Source organism: Mustela putorius, unplaced genomic scaffold (genome assembly GCF_011764305.1).
Source record: "Mustela putorius furo isolate JIRA1106 unplaced genomic scaffold, ASM1176430v1.1 tig00000592_pilon_pilon_pilon, whole genome shotgun sequence".
Classification (NCBI taxonomy): domain Eukaryota; kingdom Metazoa; phylum Chordata; class Mammalia; order Carnivora; family Mustelidae; genus Mustela; species Mustela putorius.
The window spans coordinates 3,290,001-3,317,010 of record NW_025421426.1 but is presented as its reverse complement, the minus strand read 5'-3'; the positions used below and the strand labels follow the sequence as shown (position 1 = coordinate 3,317,010).

General features: G+C 44.6%; 1 protein-coding gene across 3 annotated transcripts in view; it reads left to right on the top strand.

Annotated features, from left to right (window-relative positions):
• Nucleotides 1-5: 5 nt before the first annotated feature.
• Nucleotides 6-27,010, top strand: part of TSHZ2 (teashirt zinc finger homeobox 2) — a 431,876-nt gene continuing 404,871 nt past the window's right edge. For all 3 annotated transcript variants that reach the window (XM_004759876.3, XM_004759875.3, XM_045082073.1), the window contains exon 1: nt 6-121. In XM_004759876.3, coding sequence (XP_004759933.1) covers nt 82-121 — 40 coding nt within the window. In that variant the 5' untranslated portion in view covers nt 6-81. The remainder of the gene's footprint in view (nt 122-27,010) is intronic.

The window sequence follows — 27,010 nt, the reverse complement described above, 5'->3', positions numbered from 1 at the left end:
CAGAGAGGCGAGAGAGCAGCGGGCCCCCGCGCGCGGCTCGGGGCTGGGGCGCCAGAAGTGGGACTGGAGCGAAGTAGAGCGATGCCAAGGAGGAAACAGCAGGCACCCAAGCGGGCGGCAGGTAAGAGAACCGGCTCCGCTTCGGGGCTGCCCGGCGCGCCGAGCTCCTCGCCCGCCCTCCTAGCCCCCGGGTGCCCCAGGACGCCACCCCCTGAGCTGTGGGGGGAGCTCGCTCGGGGCGCCCCTCTCTGCCCCGCGAATAACCCCATCCTCTCTGTCTCTCTCTCTCTCTCTCTCTCTCTCTCTCTCTCTCGCCTTCTTCCGTCTCCCAAATCCTCCCCTGTGCAGGCTCGGGTTGGGTGGGGGGGAAAGCTATCCCACCAAGCCTTCCCTCCTTAAACTTTTTTTCCCTCCACCCTCTACCCCACCCCTAACTTTCTCCCCGTGTGTTCCTTGCCTCTCGGGCCAGAGTTGGGTTGAGGATTTGGGGTGCGGGGGTAGGGAGACGGTCCTGACACCCCCCGCATCCCTCCGCGTGGTCAGTGCCAGTGGCTTCTGGCCTCGAGGGACAGCGTCTCCTCTCGCTGGGGTTTGGGGCGCTGAAGTGTGAGGCTTGCCCAAGCCCTGGGCTGCAGGCTGGTTTGGGGCAAGCAGTGAGAGTTTAACTTTGATCACCAAGGTGGAAAAAAACCACCCCAGGAAAGAAATGAACCTTTGAATATGCTTTCTAAATATGCTTGGGAATCTCATCAACACTCTTTCTCTTTAAAAAGGGGGAAAAAAGAACATTGAAACAGCTCTGGATTTTCTTTGCCCAGAGAGAGTTGCAAACTTTGTAAATTGATTTGTATGGTAGCCCGTCTGAATCCTTCCTTAGCAGCCCCCCTCCCTTCCCCCCAAATAGAGAGGAACAGGTTAATGGATCGGTACAATAGACCTTCTAAAGGATTTTTTTTTTTCCTTTTGGGTTGCTTAATTGCTTTTTTAATAGTATGCTGGGGTTTTGTTTCTCGGAAGTGTAATATGAAAGTTCATTTTTCTCCTGCCAGACCCACCCACTGAAAAATCAGCTTTCCACTTGATTGCTAGTTTTGATTTGACATTTGATTGATCACCTGTCATCTCGCTGCCTTTGATCTATTCATTCTTGATATATATCAATAAATCACTCACCATGGTAACTCAGAGTGCCAGTGACGCAAGCCTTGCCCTCTAGATTCAGAGCCAGACATGCACAATTATTATCTTGTTTGGCTTTTAATGTGGGCGTTTTTATTTCTTTGTGTCCTTTAGTTGAATCAGGGCTTTAGCGAAAAGCTGAAGTTTTTTCCCTCCCAGTCTCTGTCTTTACCCTAGTGCTTTAGGCGGCATTCGTTAGGGCTGGTGTTCTGCAGACCCAACAAGACATTTCCTTCTGTTGTAACACGAGCGAAACGTTAGGGAGAAGTTCGGTGGAACACTTCTGTAAACTTTGTAAAGCCACCCTTAGAACAAACCCAAAGTTCGTTACAAACCTGGGCAAAGTGGGTGTTTGTGTCTGAACATGCTGGACCACCAGCGTCACCTTCCATCATGGCCTGATTCCAGCCTGATTGGCAGTCCATGTGCTTTGAAATATCCACAATTATTTTCCCTTCAGAGCGCAGAATTTCTTCCGTAACCATGTGTAGATTGGTTCAAATTGCATGCGGAAATATCATTTATAAAGCTTTGATTCATGTATTTTCCAACTGTTTCCCTAAGAGCAAAATAATTAAAATATTTTTGGGGCTCTGTATATTTACAACTTGCCTTTCCAACTCTGGCTGCCTCTTTTGAAAACAGTTTCTCCCTTCTGCCCCTGCCTCTATCCCTGTCTACATTTAACTCACTTACTTAAAAATAAAAAACAAACAAACAAAAAACTTAGATTATTTTGCCATCTGACAGCTTTGGGGTGTGCATTGGGCTTCTAGACCCAGGAAAAGTAAGCGTGCGCCTTCTAGTTCGGGCAACCCAAGTTTTCGTGTAGCTAGATTATTAGAGATAATGTCCTTATTGTCCCAAAAGAGAAACCTGGGCAACCGTCCAGCAAGAAGTGATATTGCCCTGAAAATTACTCTTTTTTTTTTCCCCCCTTGTTGTTCCGGTAAAGGCCATCAACAACTAGGCAGTAATTTAAATTACCAGAATGACTGGACATGTCTCCTTTGGTAAGCTCATTATAAAAAGTGCATTGCTCAGAATTGTACTACTTTGATTATAATTATCCTCTGATCAATGAGGATCCAGGTGTATGTAACATAATGCTGTATCACGTTATTTAAATTAGATCCTTTTCATTAAGCCCATATCTATTGGACCTGGCTTGTCTCTTTACTGTAGTTTGTGTGTGTGTGTGTGTTAGAAACTTGTGACTGCGGTTTCAGATTTCTGGCCTGTTGTATGCCTACTGTCTTTATATGTTTGTTTTCATGGCTTTATTCTTTTCACTGAAAAAAAGCAGAAAGCCTGGTGTAGCCGGAAGGGAATGATGCATATTGTATACAGTGAGGCCCCGCTTAAGTATGTATTTGCACACATATTAATAAAACGGGTATTTTTTCATGCAAGGTCTCTTTCCTCCAAAGTCATCGATGCTGTCCTCTGTTTTAGCTGAGGTGAGGACTCGCGAGGAAAGTTAGCCCCTTTGGGATTCTTGAGCCCATTGACATATAGGGAAGAGACCAACGTGGGTTCTAGGATTGTGTCTGTACTAACTTTTATCACCGCCTGAAATTAAAAACAATGCACAACTGTAAGTAATTACTCCCATAGACTGATGTTGAAAGCTTGATTTCTAGCTTGATTAATGAATAATGTAAGATAGAAGAAGCCTGATTCTGAGTGAATCAGAGCTGAGACTCTTTCCCAAGAACCGTTCGAGGCAATTTGATTCTTTTGCGTTATTAGTTTGAAGTTCCAGGTTTCAAGGAATCAGTTACAGAACTTTCTAATAAAGCAGGTATGCAGCTGGAATGAACAAGATGATCCTGTAAGTGATGGGAAATTTCAGTCTTTATGTGTTATGTTCTGCCCCCCCCCCCAGCCCCCTTTAAGGGAAGGGATGTGAGGTAGGCAGTTCTCTTTAAGGAAACAGCTAAGTCAGAACATTTCCCTCTGAAATGTCATTCTTCCTGGCTTTCTACAGCTACGCTATTCCACCATACTATTACTTCGGGCAAGAAAAAAAGTTCAGAAAACAGCCTATAGTACCCCAGGGGTCTGTGTATGTGTGAGTGTGTGTGCTCCCGCTTCCTTGGGCGTCAGTTTCACTCGCTGCTAAGATGTATCCATTTTCACCTGAGAATATTGCAGAATTTTCTATCAGCATCTTTTCCCCCTATTTTAGGGCAGATAGAGAAGATGGCAGAAAGGTAAAATAAACCAGAGCAGTGTTTTGATTTGTTTGTATTTTGCAGGATGCCGAGTAGTTAAAAATTTAAAATTGCAGACTTCCGCTGCAAACCCTTTTATTTTCTACAATCTGTCACAGCCTCTGTACACAGACATGTGTAATACATATATTTTATTTTACCACCCTGAACTATTGTTTTTATATAATGCCAGCCAAGTGTAATAGAATGCAAAATCTTTGGGGCTTGTGAATATCGAATGTATACGTAAGTTGCAGGGATCTGCTTCTGCCAGCCCAAAGAGATTAAATGTTTCCTTCTTGTTGACTCTCATCAACTATCTGATAATCCAGATCTGAGGAAAGTCTCGCAGGGAAGAACAGCTCCCTCAATTTATTTTGTTTATTTAATATGGAGATGAATAATGCAGATTTTGTTTTCATGAATGTCCTTGTGTGGCAGTAAACATTAGACTATTAGCAATCATTACTTAAAAGTTGCAATTTGCACCTTAATGGCATAGTTTATTTACATGGGAAGCATATTCAGCAGGGACAGTTCTGAATCCTGCAATGGAGCAGAGTTGACCCCAGCGATCTCCTTTCCAGCCTCATAAGAGCGGTGCCTGGGTGAACCCCGGAGGTCTCAGCAATCTCCACCAGCGGGGCGGGGAGGGGGGGCAGGCAGCTCAGGGGGAAATTTACCTTTAATTTACTGGCAAGTGGGATTGCATTCGAGAGGGAAGAGGAATCGGGGTGGAGCCCGGACCCTGGCACTCTCACTTTGTTGACACATACTTCAGAAAGACAAGTTCACATTTGAAGATTTAAATACTGCACGCTCTAGACCCCATCCTCTTACCCAAACGGTATGGTTTTAACAGATGAATGGAAAAAATAAACACACATACCTCAGAGGGGGCTGAGCAGCATGAACTGTTCTTGTTATTTAAGGCAGATCCCTGAAAAAGGAAGCACAGGTCCCCCGAAATCGCATCCTGCACACAGCGTTTTGGATGGAAATTGATTACTTAAGTGGTCCCTTCCCCACTCCCCTCCTGATTCCCTTCTCCCACCTCTCACCTCACCCTTAAAGACCCAGATTGAATGGGACATCTCAAAAGCCCATTTGTTTTCGGCATTTATTGATTTCATTTTTAATCTGCCATATCAGGACACAATACATTAGCCCTAATCAGCAGATTGCAAGTGACAGGGAGTTCTAGTGGAAAGTAGGTGAGGGAGAGGGGGCTCTGAGAAACTTCTGTGCCACGAATATCTTCTCGAGCCTTGGGGGTTAGAGATTGGAGGCTACTTTTGAGGAGGTCATAGAAACCGTCCTCAGAACTACTGTGCATTTATTTTTCTACCACCTTACATTGATTTGTCTCCCACTCACCTTGATTCTACCGTTTGGGAAACCTTCACACCCAACAAATACCTCCTAGGCATCTTTAGCAGATCTGTCCCTGGAAGCATCTTGCCTTTTGTCACATTCTCCAACAGAGGCTTCTGTTTTCATTTTATCCCAGGTGACTTCGCACGCATTTGACGGAATTTCTCCAACTGGATAATACCTGGGTTGATCTATTTATTTTCCCAGTGGCTTGGGGATTGTCCTCTCAATTGAGCAGGTTTTAAAGGGGCACTGAGCCTGGCATTATTCAGGGCCGTGTAAAACGATACACTTCTGCTCATCCCTGCAAGTCAGCTTCGGAAAATCAGGCAGGAAGGAAACCTGTTCATGTTTGTGTTAGGTCTGAAATTAGCTGACATGTGTTAAATGACCAGAGTAGATACCTTCCATCACTGCATGCGTACCATCCATTTTATTTAGGTATGCCATGGTCTGGGAAGACTCAGCCACTATTTCAAAGGTGTGCCTGCGTCCACCCAAGTTCCCTTTAAAAAGCACAGAATTGCCTAACAAATTCTCTGTTAAAACCAGGCATACACAGAGTATCATTTTCGTTTGATGCAAAGTCAGTTGGAAATACATTAACAGAGAGTGTCTTGCATCGCTTCCCTGAAGCAGTGCTTTTTCATTACATATTTAATTACAATCAAATTGAGCGACTTTTATAAAAAAATTACAGTGGTATTAAAAGAAGCTTGGCACACAAATAATTTTATTGCTTTGCAAGTTGAGAATGCTGTTATATTTTTATTTGCTTGGGAGAAATTTATTTTCATTTTCTAATGTGACAAATACAGAATATATTTTCCTGTCGTCGGATCAGGGAGATCTCAGCCTCCTGCCTCTTTAGATCCTGTTCATCCTGGAAGAGGTTTTCATATTCCTTTTTTCAGTAATTTGTAACAATTTATATCTATTTTTTTAATCATTTTAAGTTCTATAAATTTCATTTAAAGTTAGAAATTCTCCTTTTCCTTAGGGTGACCTTTGGTGAGCAGCTCTTTGATTATAAATGAGCTTAGTCATTCAAACCACATAAGAAACAAACTCGTTGAGAGAGTTTGCTTGATTGCCTGCATATTGCAATGAGAAACACACACACACACACTTAGCATATATTTACCGGCCTCTATCACATAACCTGATTTTCACTGGATTTACCATCTCTTTCATTTTTTTCTGTACTACCCTGACCTTTCAGTCGCTTCTTTTAGGAACTTGTTTTAGGGGAAGGGCTGGGATAGCTTTGAAAGGGAGTGTCATGCGACGCTTGTCTTCCAGAAATAATAATGAAAATTAGATACTTTAGAGCCCAGATATTCACTTTGGGACTCTGTCTGCAGACTCACAGGGAAGAGTCTCTGTAAACACATGGTGTGGTATCGAACTTGGACACTGGCCTGAAGGGTCTACCGCAGTGTGGCTGTATTTTTGCAGAGAAAGGTGTAGGACTTAGGTCCCGTCTGAGGACACCGTCTGCATGCACAGACACACAGATGAGGCCTCTGAGATGCAAGTGGGAATTGCTGATATATTTGTTTCCAAAGCAAACTCCATGGGTGAAGTGATAAAATAATTGGGAGAGATTTGAGTGTCATTAAAATAGTTACGTAGAATTTTCGGCTATTGCCGCTCTGAATCTTTTGCATTTCCTCTGCAGAAAAAAAGATGTCCTCTGGGCATCCTCCAGTACTTTGTGATGCTAAAGCAATGCCTCAAATTGTTGAAAATTTTAGAAATTAAAATGCAGGAGGCACAGGGAGATAATCCTGTTATTAATATATCAGCATTATTTTGCTTAACAACAGGGAAATAAATGCACAATGCAAAAGTTTTAGAGATAATGAATTTAGAGAAATCACACAGAAAAAAAAAAAAAACCTAGATCATATTTGAAAGCTTTTGTCTTGAATTTTTTTCTTGAAGTAAGAGTGCTCTTTCCCTCTGTGTCATTTAAAACAAAAACAAAAACACAACAGTTTCAGTATCACCATACCTAGAACCCAACCTCAAACAGGGTCTAATAAAATTCTCTCTGGATGTACAATGATATAGGACATTATATTACAGGTCCCTTTAAAAAAAAAATCGCTTTAGAAAACCAAAAGAGGGTATGCAAAATAAAAGTAGAGTCTCAACAGGCTCTCTATTATAGCTCACTCAGGGTTCAAGATCCAAACTTTGTTCGGCAGAGTAAGAAGAAGATAGCACTGCATTTTAACTACACATCTCCCCTTGGCACATGAGAGGCAACAGAGCAGGGAAGATTTTTAAGGAGCTGTTTAGCTCTTTTTGCATCTGTCTCCAAAGACTAATTTAATTGAGAAGCTGTAGTGTCCATTTATGCTAAAGGAAAAACCTCGTGTTTCCATAAAGCTGCTAGACACTAAGGTGGGTTTAAAAAAAAAAAAAAAAAGCGATGTTCTACAGTTTCTGTTAGTACAAAAATTAAGATCACTGGTCTTAATTAGTTGAGTGCTTTCCGAACTTAATGAATACTCTGGAATCACCCCTGAGCTTTCTTCTTAAAGCTACATCTAAGTAATTTCTATGGAAATTACACAGCTTAGATACTAAGGTGGGCAGAATATAGTTATTGTTTTTAATGAAAATAGTTACAAAGGGCACAAAGAGATAAAAACGGTTTTTGGCTGCCATTCTGTTTGTAACGAATTTGGAAGAAACTTCCCTAATGTTTTTCTGCAGCAGGAAAAACCCGTGAAATCCGGTGACGTGGACGGTAGAAAAAGGAAGCAGAAGGTCAAGGTGTTCTATAGGGGAGAAGGGACTTGTATAAGCCAGAGCAATGGCATATAAATATTTCTATCTAAACTGCAAGGGGCTTACTTTAAATCACTTGAATTTATCAGATTCTTGAAATTTTCCAATAATTTAGAAACCTCTCTCTCATACCCCAAGGGAGATATGAATAGCTTCTGGGCCAAGATGATGCTGTAGAGAAGAGGTAAATCTACTCTAGGCGTTCAGTACCATTTGGTACAAAAGAAATGCCAAAATGAAAAGCTATAAGCATGTTTTATATCAGAGTTGCCTTCGGCTAGTTTCCTTTATTAGAAAGTTGAGTACATGGCTTTGTGCTTCTTTTTGTTTTCCCTGCAGAGATTAGGCTTGAGATTGTGAATGGAGCCCTAGAACAGGAAGAAGTGACTTGGGTTCTGCTTACGGCTTTGCCCACACTCGTTGTATGGCCCTGGACAAGCTCTTACTTCAGGAATAGGAATATGAGCTCAGGAGTCAGAATGACCCAAGTTCAAGTTCCTAGGTCTGCTTCTATTCTTTGCCTGGAAGACTTGGGCAAGCCACTCACATCTCTGCCTCCCACCCCTACTTTCCAACCTTTACGATGGGGATAGTCATCGTTCTTCATAAGGCCCAGGTTTTTGAAAGGATTACATGAGCCTGGGGCTGAGAAATTGCAGGGAAACTCTTAGGGGTCAAAGCTGACAGTGGTAGTGTGTCTTTACCTTGAATGGCCAGACCATGAGAAATTTATACCGGAAGGAAGATGAGCAACCTGTATCGCGATCACCATGAGATTAGGGGATCGGGGCTTGGAAGAAATCAGACATGGGTGCATTTTGGTTTTTAAAACTGGAAATAGAGTCACTGAAGAGTGTCTTAACCTCTTCTGAGGCTGACACATGCCTGGGTGGTTGGAGACCTGCGCCAGTTCAAAAAAAAGTTTCTATCCCCAAAGATAGTAATTATAATGCTAGCAGCAACAATTGCAACAACAGTAATAACCATATCTGCCAGGATGTAAGTGTTTATTATATACCAGGCACTTTTCCAAGTGTTTCATATATTCCCATTGTTTAAACAGCAATTATTTCTTGAGTTCCTACTATGCGCCGGGGTCTGTTCTGGCCACCTGCATCCTGGCAGGGGTCGGGTGGGCTGGATTAATAGGAAGAATATGATCCCTGGGGATCTTACCCTCCAGGAAGGGGAAGCTAGAGAATATACAAGAAAATTAACAAAGAAAAAAAAAAGATAATTTTCATAGAGAAGAAAGCTCCATGATGACAGATTTATAAGAGTAAAAGTTGGGGAGTGGGAGTTTGGCAAAGCAAGTGTGGAAGGTCGGGGAATACTTGTCCTAGAGAGGACATCTGAGCCAAGTTTTATCTTTATAACATTCTTATGTGTTAGATGCTGGTGTAATCCCTACTTTACTGATGGGGATCTAAGAAACCTGGAGAGCAACTCGTTCAAGGTCATGCAGTGGCCACGCTGGGTTTTAAACTTTCTGCTTCCAAAGCCCATACCCTTAATCTATTGTGATAGTTTATCTAGGATAACTATAGTGATTTGCCAAGGAAGGACCCGCTCCTATTATTCTTTCCCTGCATCTTTTGTGATGTCTAAGCCTGTGGGGAGGGTATTAAAAACACCGAAAGACGATGCTGCCCGTAGTGGCATCGCCAAATAGAATCTCGGGTCCTCTCTCATATATGAAGTTGGTGTTTTCTCGAATATTCCTTCTTGTGTGTGTATGTGCGTTTGTGCATTCATTCATTCAACAGATGTTCATTGTGCACCTGCTGCCTGCCAGGCATTGAGCTAGGTGCTGGGGTATCACAGTAAGAAAAGACCCTGCCCTCAAACAGCTAATATTCTTGTGAGGAAGACCAGAAAGCTAATCAACAAATAAATATACTAAATAGTTCTAACTGCATTTCATAAAAATAAATCAGGGTTGATGGAATGAAGAGGGATAAGAGGGTTGCCTTTTTAGACAGAGTGGTCAGGACTGGTATTCCTGAGGTGCTAACCCTTGACCAGACCTGAACCAAAAGTGAGGAACTAACCAAGCACAGATCTGGGAGGAACATTCCAAGCAGTTAGCACGTAAGGCCAGAGCTGACCTGTATGTTGGAGGAACATGTGGGAGCCCGCTGTGGCCAGAGCAGGTACGATGGCGAGAGAGGCTGATAAGAAATGAGGCAGGGGAAGAAGACAGGGGCAGATCTTGTGTAATTTTCTCAATATGGGTCTCATCATGACGGGATGGAGAGTTTCCGGAAGGGAAGTGATGGGATCTGTTTGGGTTATCAAGAGAACATTTCACAGTCAGTATTTCAAAGGTGGTAGTGGATTTGGGTCTTCTTGCCCCCCCCCACCCCGACCCCTCAGGGATGGTAAGTAGGATGCTCAAAACGATGGGGGTGGCAGACAGCGCGTGGAGATTGAAAACCCCAGCCCAGCCGTTATGGAGGGATGGCCTGGTGCTGGGGGAGCCACATCGGTGAGGCTACAAAAAAAAGCAAATGTTCAGAGCCAGCCAAATCTGGGATCCAGTTGTAATTCCCTACTTCACTGGCCAGCGGGGTTTTCAGGGAAGTTCCTTCAACTCCCCGCACCTCCGTGTCCTCATCTGTCACGTGGGCACGCAATATGGCGCACCTCCCATGGCGGTGGGGACCCGTAGCTGATGGGACGTAGAGAAAACCCTCAGCACAGCCCCCGGAATGCATGGAGGGCTGTTTGGTTTCGTTTGTTTGTTAACAAATGCATGTTTTTATTCTCCTTCCTGTTGTCATTTTTACTTTTTTCTATAGGGATTCCAGGAAAAATCTAGGCACTTGAATTAGTCCTTGGTACCTATTAGGCACTAAATAAATATTTCCTGATGAGTGAATAAACGAGGCTGTAAATAAATGAATAAATACTTACATGAGCATATTACTTTGTATACTAATTAATTACTTTTGAGTAGAAGGATCTCTTTTATGCATCTAAAATTTTTTGGCAGACCTCCGCACCGATCACGATCCTAACTGCGCCTTGAGTACTTATCCGTTTAAAAAATATTAATGACGAAAAGACAGCGATTTCAGTGATACACTTGCAATATGTTTATCATGACATCATGTGCCTTCACGGAAAGAGCAGTGATTTCACCTCTTTTGACGTATTATTTAACATCTTCTAGACCGTGCTTACTGATAACGTGAGTTAGTAGATTATCTCATGAAGCCAAGACCCCCCAGAAGGAGCGTCCCTGATGCTGGTGAAGGAGCTGGGGATCCTCGTTTCTGACCCCTGAGCTTGACCTCTCCCACCGCTGTCCAGGTGCCCGCTCAGGGGTGCCCGAAACCTCCCGATGCTCCCAGCCTCCCAGGGTTTGGCACCCCCTCCCCCACCACAGACCTGTGCTCAGCCCCTCAGGCCCAAGGTGGCAGAGCTTAGGGGTTGTTAAGCTAATAGGAGAAGGCTACAGGCTGTTTCCTGGTAACCCAGTCTCTACTTTTTAACTGTCACCTTCAGGTAAGTGTCTGGGAGACGCGTGAGGGGAGGCTGGCTGGTGCCTGCTAACTTCTATCTCAGGACAAAGTGATTTGGGATCACGGCAAGCCTTTGGGAATTTTTGCTGCCTGCCTTGGGCTCTTTATTTAACCAACATTACTGAAGGTCTGCTGTGCACCAGGGACCGTGGAAGGTGCCGGGACTGGAGCTTAGGATCAAGGGGACCAAAGGCCTGCCTTCTGGAAGCTTCCATTTTGTCTAGCAGACAGGTCACAGACAAGCGAGCAGGTGCCTATGCCAGCGTGTTCTATGTGCCAGGGAGAGACCGAAGAGGAAAGCAGCAAGAGGGAGAGTGAGCCAGCTTGGATGAGACGGCCAGGAAAGGCCTCTCTGGAAGTGACATCGCAACTGGGTTCTGAGTGCAGCGGCAGGGAGAGAAGTGTGCCCGAGCTCACGCGGGGGCGGGGGTGGGGAGGGGCGGGTGGGGGGCGGAGGGGGAGGCACCTGCAGGCGTGGCTGACGGTGCTGGCCTGGCGCAAGCAGGGGCTGGTGGGCAGCGAGGATGCCAGGGCGGTGGAACCCGGTGGAACCCGGTGGAACCCGGTGGGGACAGGAGGACAGGCAGCCGCCAAGCCTCCAGGACCGAGGAACTAGTAAGGAACAGTGTGCTGACTTGAGGCCTTGGAAGGCAAGGGAGCAGGGTGGACAGGACCTGACTTGGGTTTTTACTGCACACTTCTGGCTGTCATGTGATACACCAGGACCAGGGCTGCATGCCGCTGACCCTGTAGGAGGCTCCTGCACCAGTCTGGCCCAAAGCTGGTGACAACTTGAACCAGAATGACAGTGGGGGAGGTGGGAGACACAGTCCGAAGTCGGACGACAGGATGTGCTGAGAATGGCAGCTGGCTGTGGCATAGACCGAGAGGCGTGTCTGAAACGTGGGCCTGAGTTTATCTTCTGAATTCTAATTCTCTCATTCGTGCTTGTATTTCTGTCCTCTAGTTATTACACCCCGGGCTCTTACTGAAAGTCATCAGTGTTTATTCTCTAAGCCAGAGGGAAAACAAGGGAAGTATTTGAAGGTGCATTTACTCTAGAATTGACTATAGAGAGGAAGAGGCCACCCTTCAAAGCACATTTCATGAAGTCCTGGAATCCACACCCCCACACTCATCTCCGCACACCCACCAGTGGACACAGGGTCAAGGCAAGGCAGTGACCCTGGAGCAGACCAGGGGTCGATTTCTTTCCAGTGGGTCACTTCCTCGCTGTATAACCTTGGGCACTTTGACCTCTCAGACTTCCAATTTCCTCATTAGTGAAATAGATCTAATAGAAGGACTCATCTCATTGGGTTTTTAGTAGGATTCATTGGGATAAATCAGACAATGTGCTTAGGACAATGCCTGGTACAATGTAAGTGGTCAATGCATTGCAGTCATCACAGGAACAAGTTAATAAACCTCTCCATGCCTTGGATTTTTGGTTGGGAGGAGCCAGGTATGAACACGACCAAACACCAAGCACAGTGCTTCATACACAGCGCTCCACACATGTTCAGTTTTAAAATTAGGACCATGACTCTGAGCTCATGAAGGGATCTTATTATGTCTTGTTTGCTTTCTGTCTACAAAGCCTGGCACATAGTTGATGCTCAATAAATGTGATTTGATAGAATGAATGATGGTTATTAAGAGTCAGAGTAAGGAAACCTAAGACAAAGGTGCATCTCTGTGAGGAGGGGCCGAGACCACCGACTCATACCGTCATCTCCTCTAGTCAACACTCCTGATGGCCATCTCCTCTGCCTGTGGGAGCTTTACGGGGTGTTTTAATGAGGAAATCAAGCCCATCTCTGCATGTTTTTTGAGCCAAAGTTGCCCAATTATGGGCTGCCATACCCCTGGTGGAGAGTTTTAAGTAGCTCCGAGTCATGCACAAAGTATGAACAATGTCCCTTTTCCAACACTGTTTCCACCCTTCTGATTTAATCAGGAGCAAAGTCTGATTTGGTGTTAGCCTTCCTTAAACACCTGTCTCATGCTTATGTCTCAGAAAGAGCAGGCTTCAAATTCAGAGACTTTTTCAAGTAACAGTAGCCAGTGAAAGAAAAAAATAAACCCTTAGATTTTCATTTTCTGATCATTTGAGGCCAATGATGCTGGTTTTTCACTGTCAGGGGTGACGTAAGTTTCATTTTAAAAGACAATCATGCAGGTAAATAGAAAAGGGAATCATTGTAAGGGAATATATTAAAAAAGGAATAGTTGGGGGAGGCTATTGCACAAGCCTGGGGTTGGGGCCGAATGACTGACGGGGAGGCCCCGTGGGCGTCCAGGACCTGGGCGGGGCCGAGGATTCGTGGAGCAGCTGTGAGCAAGGGCTGCTAAGTCACACTTGGGTCAGACAAACACCCAGAAAATGGAGGCTTTCATGAAAACTTCAAAAAAGTTTGAAAACCCGGAGGAACTTCCCTTCCCAGGATTATCAGAGAGAAACTCTGGAGAGTCTTTACTGGCCGAGGAGATTTTGCAGACGTGGAGGGATTGGGAATAATGCTCTGGTTTGGCATCTGGGGTAGAGCAGTGGTTCGCAACCTTCCGTTGGTGCCCTCGACACCAGATGAAAATGCGGCCTTGCCAGATGCCCAGGCCAGGGCCTAGCAGATCTGCTTCCCTAGGATAGGGTCGGGGCCTGTGAATCTGCATGTGAAACTCCTACCACGGCTTTGAATTACAGGTTACAGGGGGAAAAGCTCAGTTTTCTCCTTCTGTCTTCATCTTCTCCCCCGCCCCCTACCTGTCTTTCTCCTCCTCCTCCTCCTTCTCTTTCTCTCTCTCTCAATTCTCAATGCCAAAACATTTAAGCATTTAAAAAATCATTTGAGGGGATCCATATCCACTTTGGGCTTTTAGTCAACAGAAAAAATAGGACTCTCTTCTTTCCCTCTCCCTCTCTCCTGCAATTGCCTGTTTTTAGCAATGGTGGGGACCATTTTCCCTAATGCATTTCAACAAGGAAATGCATCCATTTACGCTTTTGTCTACCTCGTCATGGCACCAAACATCAGAGCCCAGAGCATCCCTCAGTTAAGGAGAAAGACAAGCAACCTGGCAAACATCTCACAGGGGCTCCATTTGCTTGGGAGTTGGCCGGCACCCTGGAGGCTGGAGTCAAGAGACAAGAAAGAAAACAAAAGGAATGTCCCGGAACTTTATTTTTTTATTTCTTACGCTTCTCCTCAGTTCTGGGAACGCTACGAGTTGGGAGGGCGGAAAACCCGGCTTCATTCTTCGGCACCCCCGCTGCCTTCTTTCTCTCCGTTTCATGGGTTCTCCTGCTTTCTTCGGTGGCTCGGTTTCCTCTGGTCCCTCTTTTTCTTTTTTTCCTTCCTGATTCCTCCCAGGAATGAGACTTCCAAGGCCTTTCTGTCTAGCAGCTGTGCATCTATGGGTGAAGGGAATCAAAATGCTGACGGTGACGATCAGGAAGAGGACACTAGTCATAATGGTCACTTGTCATAATGGCTACCGCTTGCTGACTGGAATGACCCTAAATCCAGAGTCAACCCTTACTAGTTAATGTTCACAGGGCACTTGACTTCATACAGGTGTCTCCCCACAACACCCTGAAAGCCAGATGTGATTATCAACGGCCCACTGAAGAGCTAAGGGAATTAAGTTTGGGGAAACGTCAAATAGCTTGAAGATCACCCAGGCTTTCAAATAAGACACTGAAACCTGGCTCTGCCTGCCAGAGGCATAGTACTCAGACACTGTGTTTTGTTGTTTCTCCCAGTATTTAAGGCTTAATGGCAGAGAGTCACATAAACAAACGTCCATAGTCTAGTGCAGATACATTCGGACAAAGGGCACGGACTGAAATGTAGTGTTTCCTCCAGGTTGAAGTCAGTCCGTTGTGGCGAGGAAAAAAAGAGTTACCATCCTGCTTATCAGAATCCGAAGCACCATCTTTAAAAGTGGAACCTATGAAGATTAAAAGGAATGGATAGGATTTTTGAAACCTCTTGAGCTTTCCACAATAGCATTATCTTAAGTCCATTCCTGTTTCATTGAACTGATATGGGGGGGAAAACCCACAAAAACCAGAAACACAGTCCATCTGGGGTGTCTCAAGAAGTAATTGTGCTCACCCACTTCCTACACTGTCTTTGCAGATGTGTCCCAAAGTCAGACACTGCTCATCTGTTCCCTATAAATCTCTTGTAGGCTCCATGACTCTTCCTGGCCGTCAAAATATAGAACACATGCAGTGACGCTGCCCTCTTATTTATTTTAGCAAATGAAAGCTACCCTCACAGATTTCCCTTTTATGCTCCTCACGATATTTATGGTCAAGGTTCCTGAAGGTGCTTCTTACTTGTAACTATTTAATTATAGGTAACATTTAAATGATTACTCTGAATAATATGAAAAAAAAGATGGTCGTGAAATTCAAGGAGTTGTATCTCAGAGGGAAAATGTTGCTTACAACAGAAATCATGATAGGATCTCTCTTTGGAGAAAATTTTTAAAAACCCTAACAGTTGTTTCTAGTTGTTGTTGGTTAAAAGTTTTGTTTTGTTTTGTTTTGTTTTAATATTTAAATGTGGGTAGCATTTTGAAACAAACCTTTGTAATGATACAGTTTGGCAAACTGCCTAGCTATCTGATTTGAGGTTATTCTATTGAGTAATGGACTGAGATTATCATCTTATTTTATTGTCTTTAACATAAATATTTTCTTTATTAATATTGGGTGGGGATAGGCAATCCTATGGAATGGAAGAAAGAGCTGTCCACAATAAGAGGAACTTATTTCACTTGATCAGGGAATTTCAGAGATAAAGGAATTAAACGGTATGGATAAAGCTACATCATCTCTGAATGCCAATCTTAAAATCTCTGTGCCTCAGTACTGTAAATAGGAATGAATGAGAACAATTACTTCCAAGCACCACTTTGAGGATTTAAAAAGTAGATACTTATTAGTACTTGAAAGAGAGCCCTATGCATAATAAGTGTTCAGCAAATATTATTATTTCCCCCCCTAACTCTCTCCCCAGAGACAGGCATAATTCAGACTTTGGTAGGTGTATCCTTCATTATTTGTCATTTTACCTGCATATACATGTAGCTGGGGGCATTATTATTTTTCTGTATATATTTAATATTTTATGTAAATATTTTTACATGGTTTTACACATTGATTTTTTAAACTCTGTGCGTAGGTTCTATCCAAGTAGGTAAGTAAGCAGGTGGAGAAAAAAAAAAAAAAGAGGGGGAGGGAGAGGGTAGATCAAAAAAGTATAGTGAATTCCTTTTCATATGTTTTATAATATTCCGCCATAAGAATGATGATTTTTTTACTCATTTATTGACCCTCCTCTGTTCAGAGACACTTAGTATATTTTAAAGTTTTTATTACTACATACAACCCTGTACTGAATGTTCTTGGGAATTTTTACAATTGTCCCATAAACAATTTACATCGAGAAAAGTAGTTGTGAGAATTCGACTCTGCACCTAGCAAGAAAATCAGTTGAGAAAAGTAAACATTAGAGGAACAGTGAATACGTCTTACTTTGGAATATCCTTGGTGACTTTACTGAAATATATACTTCTCTTACCAAAAAAATGTAACTGGTTCATTTGCACCTAATTGGCATTTGTGAAAATGTCTGCTTAAAGTAAGTAAACTGAGTAACTAAAATATGTCCATAATCCCAGTAATGGCTGAGACTCAGCCATCTACATGGTTTCAATCCCAAATCTGTCAAGAAAATGGTCATGAGCCGCCTTCGGGTGGAGTGGGGAACAGAGAGAAGCAAAAAGGAGCACGTGACTCGCATCCCAGAGCCTGCATCTGTCCTCAGAGTCTGTGCTGGACGGAGCTTCAGAGTCGGACAGCCATTCCCATCCGGATCCTGGAGCCCTGGGGGGTGGCCAGCACGAGGGGGTTGTGGGAGGAAAGAAGGGGCCCTTGGATTTTGTGCAGCAGTGTCACAGGTGGAACCCTAACAACAGACTTTGTGCAGTTTGGCGTGTTAGGCAGCGAAACTGACCTTTAAGGCACTTTAGCAAACACGTATCAAGGCCCGCCACTCAGTCCCGGGAGGTAGAAATATTAATAAGACAGGACCTCGGGATGCAGAGGGTCTGTGTAGTACCAGACGCTTTTCACAACCGAGATCAGCAGCATCCTTAGATGCTATGTGTATAGCACGTGTATGCTATGGTTCTGTTTTACTGTGGGGACACTTGTGATTGTGTATCTTTTGTGTGCCTTGGCTGGATTACGTATGCTGTGAGCCTTCGTATGTGTCTGGGGGTGAGGGGCGAGGGTGGAAAGCCCTCACTGTGCATGAGTTTTGTGTTAGGGGTGCACATGGCCAGTGCACGCGCTCCCACCATGGCTCAGCTATGAACAGAATCACCTGCCAGCCCGGCAGGATTTTCCCCGGGAACACGAAGCCAGCATCACGGTGTATCTCCCCGGAGGGGTAGGTCTGTGGCCCTGCCCTGGGGGAGAAGAAAAGCGAACCATAGTTACGCCCATGTTCCCTGCCTGGCAAAATTAGCACTAGATGGAAGGTGTCCATAACAGATGCCGCGGGAAGGCAGGCAGGCTCCAGAAACTCGGTGGCTGTTTCCTGGTCTGTATTTTATCACGTTGGGGGTTGAGCCTTCAGATCGTGGGGACCACTTCATGTTCAGTACCTGGAACACAGTAGGTGTTCCTGTGGGATACACGAAAGAATGAATCAATGACTGAATAAAGGGTTAGCCAAGGTTCCTGGAGCCTTTGCCGTGCTTAGATACCTGGATGATGGATGCCCACGGGGCTGAAGCTAGTAGGTTCTTAGTAAATGTTGAATGGAGAAATGAACGCACACACGTTGCGCATGTGAACGTTTGCTTATCTCTGAAGCAGGCTCTAAATCATAAGAAAACAGTTCCCTGGCGGGGTTTTTATTCTTCCTCTGGCGGTCCCACGGGAGCACCTTGTCTGCTGTCCCTTTGGTTTAATTATTGTTCTTTGAGATCAGCACGACAGCCCTTCTGTTTATTGTCAAACTGCAGCCACAAATGGAGAAATAAAGAACAAGGCTCGGGTGGGGGGGGGGAGGGGGGTGCGTGGAATCTCTCTAGTTCAGGGACAGGAACCTCCCCGAAGATACTGTTCTTTTAGGGAGGCAAGAAGAAGGTGGCAAAGTTGCGGGTAGGAGTTTTGAAACTTGCCAAACCCATAAACCAACAACACTGCGTGGCTGCTTCCATAAATGTTTAATACGTTTTATCATCTTGTGACGAAGGTTAAACAAATGTGAGTCCTTTGAGGCATTATTTACTGGAAGCAAAGTTATGGCATCAACATCTGTGTTTCCAATCACTTAGACGAGGAACAGATCAAATAAATCAGGAGAAATTCCACAGCGTAACTTCTGTGTTATTATCTCTGGAGCAGAAGAATGTAAGTAACTCTTTTAGGTACCCTCTGTTTTCGACTTCGGACGTTTCTTTACTTGTGAGACTTTTTTTTTATTCATTTTGTGACCTTCAAAGACTATGCCTTCACTCTCTTTTGTAGAAAGTTGCCATAAAAACATCCACAATAGAAGTACTTAAAAATTTCTCTCAGGGAATCTGGCTATTTCAGCCAACATTCTCATTTGGGAATGGGCTCACAGTTCCAATATATAACATCCATATAATTTAACCTCATAAATTTCTTTTTTTCACGGTGATGTAATGGGGGGACTGACCTAGAGTTTGTAAATGTTCCCTGCTCACTGCATTCCCGCGGGCAACATAACATTCTAGACAGTGTTTTATGTGCCCTGATTAAAATATAACGTATTCTTGCATTTCCTGTGGACTGACCTGTTAGTGCTCCAAGCAGAATATTTAAGCAACACCGAGATGTTTTCAACTGTGTAACAATGCACAGTGTGAGGTGTTTTTTGTTTTCTGTTTTTAAGAAAAAAAAAAAAAAAAAGATCTGATTTTCATTTGAGACCACAGTCCCCTGGGCACCGACTCCACAAGAAAAGTTTTGTGCTCTGGCTTAACTTTTGAGTCTGCCACTGCCCTCCGATAAATAAACAGGAATACTTGTTTGTAACTCCAGCTTGAATTCTGGAGCATGTACTTTGAACTGCTCTCCTGCAAGGGAAGGACTTGGACAAGTTAGTGGCGAGTCCTCCAAGATAAAACGGTAGCAGTGGAAACTTACAGCATTTTTTATGAGAAGAAAAAAATGTTTCATTGAAATAAGAGGAAGGTTTTCCTATAGTCCTTGCATCATGAAAACAGCTGCAGCAAATAAACCACTCAGAAAAACCATTTGTAGATTGACATGTTTCAATCTTCTGTGGGAGGAACACGGAGTAAAAGTGAAGAGTAGTTCTTGTCCTTTACTAGTAAAAGTAGAGAGGAGCTCCATAGGAGCAAAGGAGAATTTGTTGGGGGGGCGGGGCTTGAGCGTGAAACTGCTGGGCAGACATGGATGCAGCCTGGAGATCTTCTAGCGCATGAACCTCGTTCTGGGAATAACATGAAAGAGACATGGAAGCGACATGAGGGAAGGAGGGCTGGTGGGATCACGTGGGTTCCTGGAAGATAAGTTCGTGAAAGGAGTGTTTGTATTTGAGAGTCATTCTTTAATTTTTAAAAGATTTTTATTATTTATTTGAAAGAGAGAGAGAGCACATGAGCAAGGGGAAGTGGCAGAGAGGGAGAAGCAGACTCCCTGCTGAGCAGGGAGCCCAATGTGGGTTTGATCCCAGGATCCCGAGATCATAACCAAAGCTGAAGCCCGAGGCTTAAAGGACGGAGCCACCCAGGTGCCCAGAGAGTCATTCTTTTATTAATTTAGCAGATACTTATTAATGTCTATTGTTTTCAAGACCCTGTGCTGTGTGCCAGGGCTATAAACCTAAATAAGGCACAGACTCTGTCTTCACAGGTTAGTGATAGAGCACCCAGAGCAAAGCCAGGGAGTGATGGCCGGTGTGATAGCTGGATGGATGGATGGATGCATGGATGGATGGATGGATGGATGGATGGTTGGTTGGTTGGATGAAGACGTCTGTGATTTACTGGAAACTCAAGTTCCTTTCTGTTTGTATGTTTGCTTGTTTCTGGGTCTAATTGTTGATCTGGCAAGATGTTATCCCGGACAGTCCCTGACCCTTCCTTCAGCGATAGTTCCCTGATCTCTTCCTTGAACCATTTCTGAACCCAGGTCCCTTCTTGCCTGTATACCCTCGCCCCTGCTCAGCTCTTAGGGCAATAATTTGCTGTAAATGTTCTTGGCTTTGTCCATGGTTGGCAATGCTGGGTCTTTTTCACTGCTCACCATAATCTTTCCTCTGTTTTGTTCCCTGAAAAATAATAATCAAATGTGTTGACATTTGCTGAGAGTCTACTCCGTGCCAGGCACTGCCCCAAATGCTTTACATGAACCTGACATCAGTTAGCTGTACTCTCCACTGCCAAGGCGACACATCGCTCCTATTCCCATTTTCCAGGTATGAAAACTGAGGCACAGAGTGGTTACGTAATATCCTCACATAGCAAGTATATATAGCACAACCAGAATTTCATCGCAGGTGTGTTGGACTCCAGTGGCACACCTGGCGTGTAACCTGGGCACCTTTAGATGCTGAAATTTTGATGAATCATGGCGCCTGCCGTAAATTATACCTCATCTTTGTGATTCAGCTGAGCCTCAGCCTTGGCACCTATGGGTACAGAGACCCAAGTGTTGGGAGTGGAACAGGTCTGTCTCTGAAACTCTTCTTTCGTCTCTCACATGGTGGTCACAGTGGTCACCTGGCAGTGTCTAACTTAGCATTTCTGGCAGAAGAAAGCACTCCTTTGGGGGATGCCCAGAAAATGTCCTGGGGTTTACATTGGCCCACATGGGTCTGGGTGACCAGCTTCGAAGCGATCACAGGCCTCTGATTGGCCTCCCTTCCCCATGTGTCCAACCAGAGCTGCAAGAGCCAGAAGCAGTGAGTAGCCATTTGCCAAAGCAAAATCAAGGTGATATTACCAAAATCAGGGAGAATGCCTACCAGGCCAACAGAGTCAGTAGCGTTATACTGTATCCTCTGAAGGGTCCCAACCAATGGCCTTGAACTCAGATTCAAATGGAGGCTGTTACTTTCTGTCCAACTTTAGGTAAGTTGTTTAGCTTCTAAGCACTAGGTTGTCAGTTTTGAAAATAATTATCCTCATACCACTTTGGGTTACCAAGTGGATTATATAGGCTGTGCATGTAGTGTGCTTAGTGCAAACCCAGCACATAGTATGTGTTCAATAAATGTTAGTTAATGGGATGGCTATGGAGGTGATCGCCGACAACCGTCTGGGGACTATCAGGATGATGTCTTTGGAGACGTTCATGCTTCCGGGCATGCCATGAAACAAACAGGCCTACAAAAAATGGAAGTGGAGGTAAAAAAATAACTCTCAGAATAGTCAGCAGGATTGCAAGGACCACACTGGACGTCTTGCTCACCACAGCTTCTTTTTGGTTAAGGCCAAAAGTTCTGGGAAGCTTTCCTTTCATTTCCTTTCAAGTTTTGATTTATTTATTAATTAGGCAACATGGGAACTGACGAGCCTGAAATGATAAAGATGCTCACGATTTAAAAAAAAAAAAAATGTTTTTGTATGTCAGCAGTGAAGGATGTGGGGAGGTTGAACGGGAGAAAATCGACTGTGTCGGCATCACCCAGAGTGGTGTCACTTGCCTGCTTTCCTGGGGTAAGAATGGTGGTAAAAATACGGGCACTCCGGGGCTGAGAAAGTGAGAGATTGTCTGCTTTCTTTGACTGTCTCTGGACTTGTTCAGAGACTCGCTGGTTGGATGGCAACTTGCTTTCTTGTGGAAAAATTGACATAGCAACACATATTGTGCATTCAAGGTCTAGAGAAGCCTTTTCTCCTGTAGTTGATTCTCCTGCACTGTGGTGTTTCTAGGCTACTGACATATGGGAAGGAGTCACTGTGTTTACGTGTGTGCACGACGCTCTCCCAGCAGCGTACAGTTGCTTGGGGCTGAATTATATGTGGAACCGAAGCCCTGGGTCCCCGGCTGCTGTTGATTTAGTCCGAGGCATATATAATGTCCTGGAAAAACCATTCCTGCTTCGTATCCCCTCACTTACTGTGTTATACAAGCTGCTGGCAAAGGTAATTATGCTTAATAGGGGCCACCTTTGATTTAAAGCTGCAGAGGTGAGTAATTAAATTGAGCAGCAAGCATGGGGGGTGGCGTGCAACCTTTGTTTGGGGACATTCGTTCGGAGCAGCTGGGATTGCTTACAAGGGCGGTGATTCTCCGGCTGTATCTGTCACCCAGATTGTCTTACAATCAGCCGACCTGGGAGAGAGCCCCGAAGCTGTTTTCCTCCCTCTATCCTCCGGAGGGCGCTCGCCTCCCCGGCTTCGGCCGCCCCCGCCCTGGCTCACAAGGCTCGCCTCCCCGTGGGGGTTCAGCATGGGCGTGTTCCCTGGCTCCTTACTGATCACCTCCACCGCCAGGATCAGTTCTATCCCCGGGACCAGCAGTCTTGAGATATCTAATCCTGGGGCCCCTGGAGGCAGAAATCTGGGTCTGCCCGGACACCAACGAATGCATCCCTCGAATGACTAAATGTCAAAGGTTGAGTGTCTGCAAGATTTCATTTCAGTCCTATGTGTGCCTATTATTGCATTTCAAAGATTATCTGTGGATGTGTCTATACAGATATATACATATACATCTATTTTTTTATAGCAAGCCCATCTTGGTTAGAGAAAAATAAATCCATGTGGACTGTCGTGCCCCAAAGTTTCTGAATTGTAGCACCCAAGCAAGGGGGTTTCTGTGGTGAGACCACCTAGGATCGGGACCCCCTTGCCACACAGGTGGCAGCAAAGTTGCAGGGAAGGAGCCCCCTTCCAGCCGAACCACAGAGGCTTCTGCAGGATTCGCAGGCTTGGTGACAGCGGCAGGACGGTTTCATACAGTCCAGAGGGACATTAGAAAAGTCCCCTTCTCTTACTCCACCCCTGCTCTTAGGACCGAGTCATGGCCTAGACCTTTCATACTCATGGTGTGGTCTGTGGCCTGGCTGCCTTGGCATCTCTTGGGAGCTTGCTGGAAATGTAAATTCTCGGGCCCTGCCCCAGCCCCAGCTGACTCAGAATTCGTGTTTTACAAAGATGCCCAGGGGACTCATGAGCACATAATGATTAAGCAGAATTCGCCTAGAGCCCCCTGCAGGGCTGGCTCCTACCCGCCTTTGCGGCCTGATGTCCTTGTGGCCTCTTCTCCTGTGCTCTGGCTGCATCGTGCCCTCGCTCCCTCCTCTCAGGAACTAACACCTCACATGGTTTAGGTCTTGGCTGGAGTATCACTCCATCAGGGGACCTCTGACCCCCTTAGATCATATGGAGCCTAACCCCTCCATGTTGGCCTCCGAAGTACCAGGTATGTCTGCTCTCTTCTGTTCAGCATTGACAGTCTACAATTCTTGGTTTATTTGATTCTTCTCCATCTCCTCCATCTCTCTGTGCCCACCCCACCCCCTACCCTCTCCTGCCAGCCCCCAGACAGGAAGTTCCATGAACGCAGAGGCCTGATTCCATCATTCCCATGTCCTGAGGCTCCGGCACTGTATCCAGTACATGTTAGAAGCTCAAAAAGTATTTGTCCAATAAACAGATGCATGTTCTCAGGCTATAGAAAGAGGACTGTGAGAGGTACGTGACTTGCTCCTCGGTGTCTCTCTTTAGGAACTGTCAGAAAATTCTAGAACTGCCTTCTGTTGCCTCGATTCCAGGTCATGAAACAACAGAGCTGCTGTTTATTAAACATCAACCACATATTGAGCATTCGCCTACTTAATATGACATTTTACACATTTATGAGTGAACCAATGAATGTACTGTGGCTTAAAGCAGTGATTCAGATTAAACAACAAGGAGGTGGCAAGACAAGAAAACAGGTTCCGCCTATCACTCCAGCACCAAGGAGGCTGACAACATGCTCTCTGCCTTGGGTTGGCCATCAGCTGCGCTCACTAAGAGACGCAGAGTTCCCTCTGCTCCCTGTTAGAATAAGTCTTCATTGAACACACCCACTGTATGCTAAGTCTGTTCTAGACGAGGAACAACAGTAGATAAAATGTCTTGGGACCCAGCTCTCATGGGGCAGAGCCAACATACGTTTAAGATGCACAGTGGTGGAAACGTCAAAGAAGAAAAACCAAGCATAGACAAAGGGTAGAGATGAGGAAGAGGAACTCTCATGTTATAGCTCTTGGACTCCTTCCCTGCTGTATCCCCAGCAAGGAGCTCCTGGTCTGGCACATAATGGATGCTCAATTAACACCCATTGTCAATGGACTGACAGATGGGATTAGGAGTTTCAGAAGGGGTCTGACCATAAAAGGGCAGAGAAAAATGGGCCGATTTAAGAATTAGAATTTCTGACCCTGTTGTCTAGAAGCTAGGTGCTGTCTAAGCCCCAGGGTTGTGGTTAGAATCATGAGAATAACTCTAGAACTCTCAAACAACAGAAAACAAAACCCAACAACACAAGTGCTTAGCTTATTTCTTGGCTGAATTTTAGCATCACGATTTCCAGAAGCAGGACTCAGCATATGTTTTTAAAAATAACCTCACGGTTGAGTCTGATCTGCATAGAAGGTTGAGAAACAGTGCTCCCACCAGTTGGAATGATAACACCACCTGTCATTTGTTGAGTGCCTACTGTGTGCCCAGCAAGGTACTCAGTGACGCACACCAACTTCCCTGAGACAGAAGACGATGGGGACAAGGACAAAAGCCTAGGGGATATTAATTGAATGACTGCCTTGGTCCAGGTGGTGTGCTAAGCCCTAAATGTGGCTCAGCTATTTTTCATTTTCACAACCATCTTAGGAGATGGGTCCTTTATTGTCTTGCTTGCTGTCATCGGAATTTCGGAGAAGTTTCAAGTAAATATCAGATATGTGATTTCTGAGCAGGGTTGATAAATTATGACCCATGAGCCAAATTCAGCTCACCACCTGTGTTTGTAGTATTTATGAGCTAGCATAATTTTTATGTTTTTAAATGTTTGGTGGTGGGGAGGGGATGGAGAATTTTTTTTTTTTCTCTCCTGTTACCTAAGCACCTTGCTTTTGTCTCTTAGCCTTCAAAACCTGAAATATATACTGTTTGGCTCTTTATAGGCAAAGTTTGCTGGGTCCTGTTCTAGAGATTTTTTTTTTCAACCTGTTATACGCACATAGAACAGTTGTGTGCAAGATAATTTTCGGTGGTAGAATCATGCCTTTTTAAAAATAGTTATGGTTTTAATTTTCTGTATATTACCCAAGGAAAATAGAACTAGTCCATTAAAACTATGATTTCATGAGTATTATTGCTGAATCCAATGTAAAGAAAAAAAACAAATCCATTTAAAGTCAATTTTGGAAAAAAATTAAAAATATCACAGAGACTATGAGATAAAACAAAAATCAAGAAGATGATTTAAAAAAAGAAAGGGTTAACACTGGCTTCAGGGCCAGGAAGTGGGGTGAGTAGTGAAAGGGGAAATAATAGAAGTAATTGAACTTAGATAAGAAAAAAGTAGGAGGCCAGCCATGCCTATAGCTTTTTCCATTTTTAATAGTCTGTGCGTTTGGGTTTCTTAGAACCCTTGTTTTTCAGGACTTTTTGATCTCTCGAGGCCTCTTCCAGGCTCTGCTTCTATGACGTTTCCTCAGGAGATGCAGACACAAGCTGGGGGTTGTGCAGGTTTCTTTATAGCTCAAGGCACCGTCTTCCTGTGTTCCCCCTTCTGCTGACTTAGGAGGACAGATGTGCGAACCTCAGATGGGTTCAGAGGTCTGGGGAGGAACTCTCAGAGGCTCTTCAGTTCAGCCAGGAGTGGAAAAGGGGCGGGGGGGAGCAATGTGGTAAGTAGGGTTGCTGTTTTGAGATACAGAGAGCAGAGATTGGGGAAAGCATGATGGTAAATCCTACTAAAACAACCAAGAAGGTAACAACAGGAAGTCCCTGAGCCCTGGGGAGGCCAAGTCTGGGTTGATAATGACAAGGGAGTGTGTGTGGGGGGGGTGGGGGGAGGGTATGCTGATTTTTTTTTTTTTTTTTTTTTTAATACAGATCATTTTGTCCTTTGCAGTTAAAGCTTCAGTTCGGTAGCTTTGAGACAAACAGGAAAGTCTGTGTTATTCTTTACAGGAACACATCAAAGGTAGTTTCTGGCAACAGTCAAAATGTCTGTCAAGGAAGGAGAGGGGATTGTGGAGGTATTCATGACCTGTTTGAAGAACTGGTGTTAAAAACACATTCAAGAAGGAATAATGTTAGAAGATGAAAGGAAAGTAAGAGAGAAGGAAGCTTCTTGCTTAGTCCAGCCCACCCGTGACTGTCTCCCACCGTGTGTGTCGTGTCCGAGAGTGAGACAGCACAAAATAATCCATCCCACTTGTCCTTTTTGTCCTCAACAAAATAAAGCCTAACTTCTCTTGTGTTTCACGTTGAAAGAAGAGGCAAACAAACCAAAACAAAACAAAAAAAACGGGCACAACTAAAGCACTTGTTCAAAAGCGCGTGACATTTCACGAAGGTTGAACATTACGTACATTTTCCGTGTCGAGTTTCATACACAGAGTATCATTGTTTGATGGGGCATAGCTGTGGTTTTGAGGGTGCTCGTCTGGAAGGGAGTTCCTGTGCTGCAGGGATGAGATCTCACTGCTGTGATGGAGAGCAGACTAAATATCATTGTGGCTCTTTTATCAAGGTTTAAAGGAAATAGAAAAAGAAAGCGGAAGCTGTCAACACTCTAACCAGGTCTATGGTGAGGTACACGCCAACCCAGGGGAGGCAAGTCCAGGATTGTTGTTCTCACCTGACCGCGCATGACTTCAGTGTTGT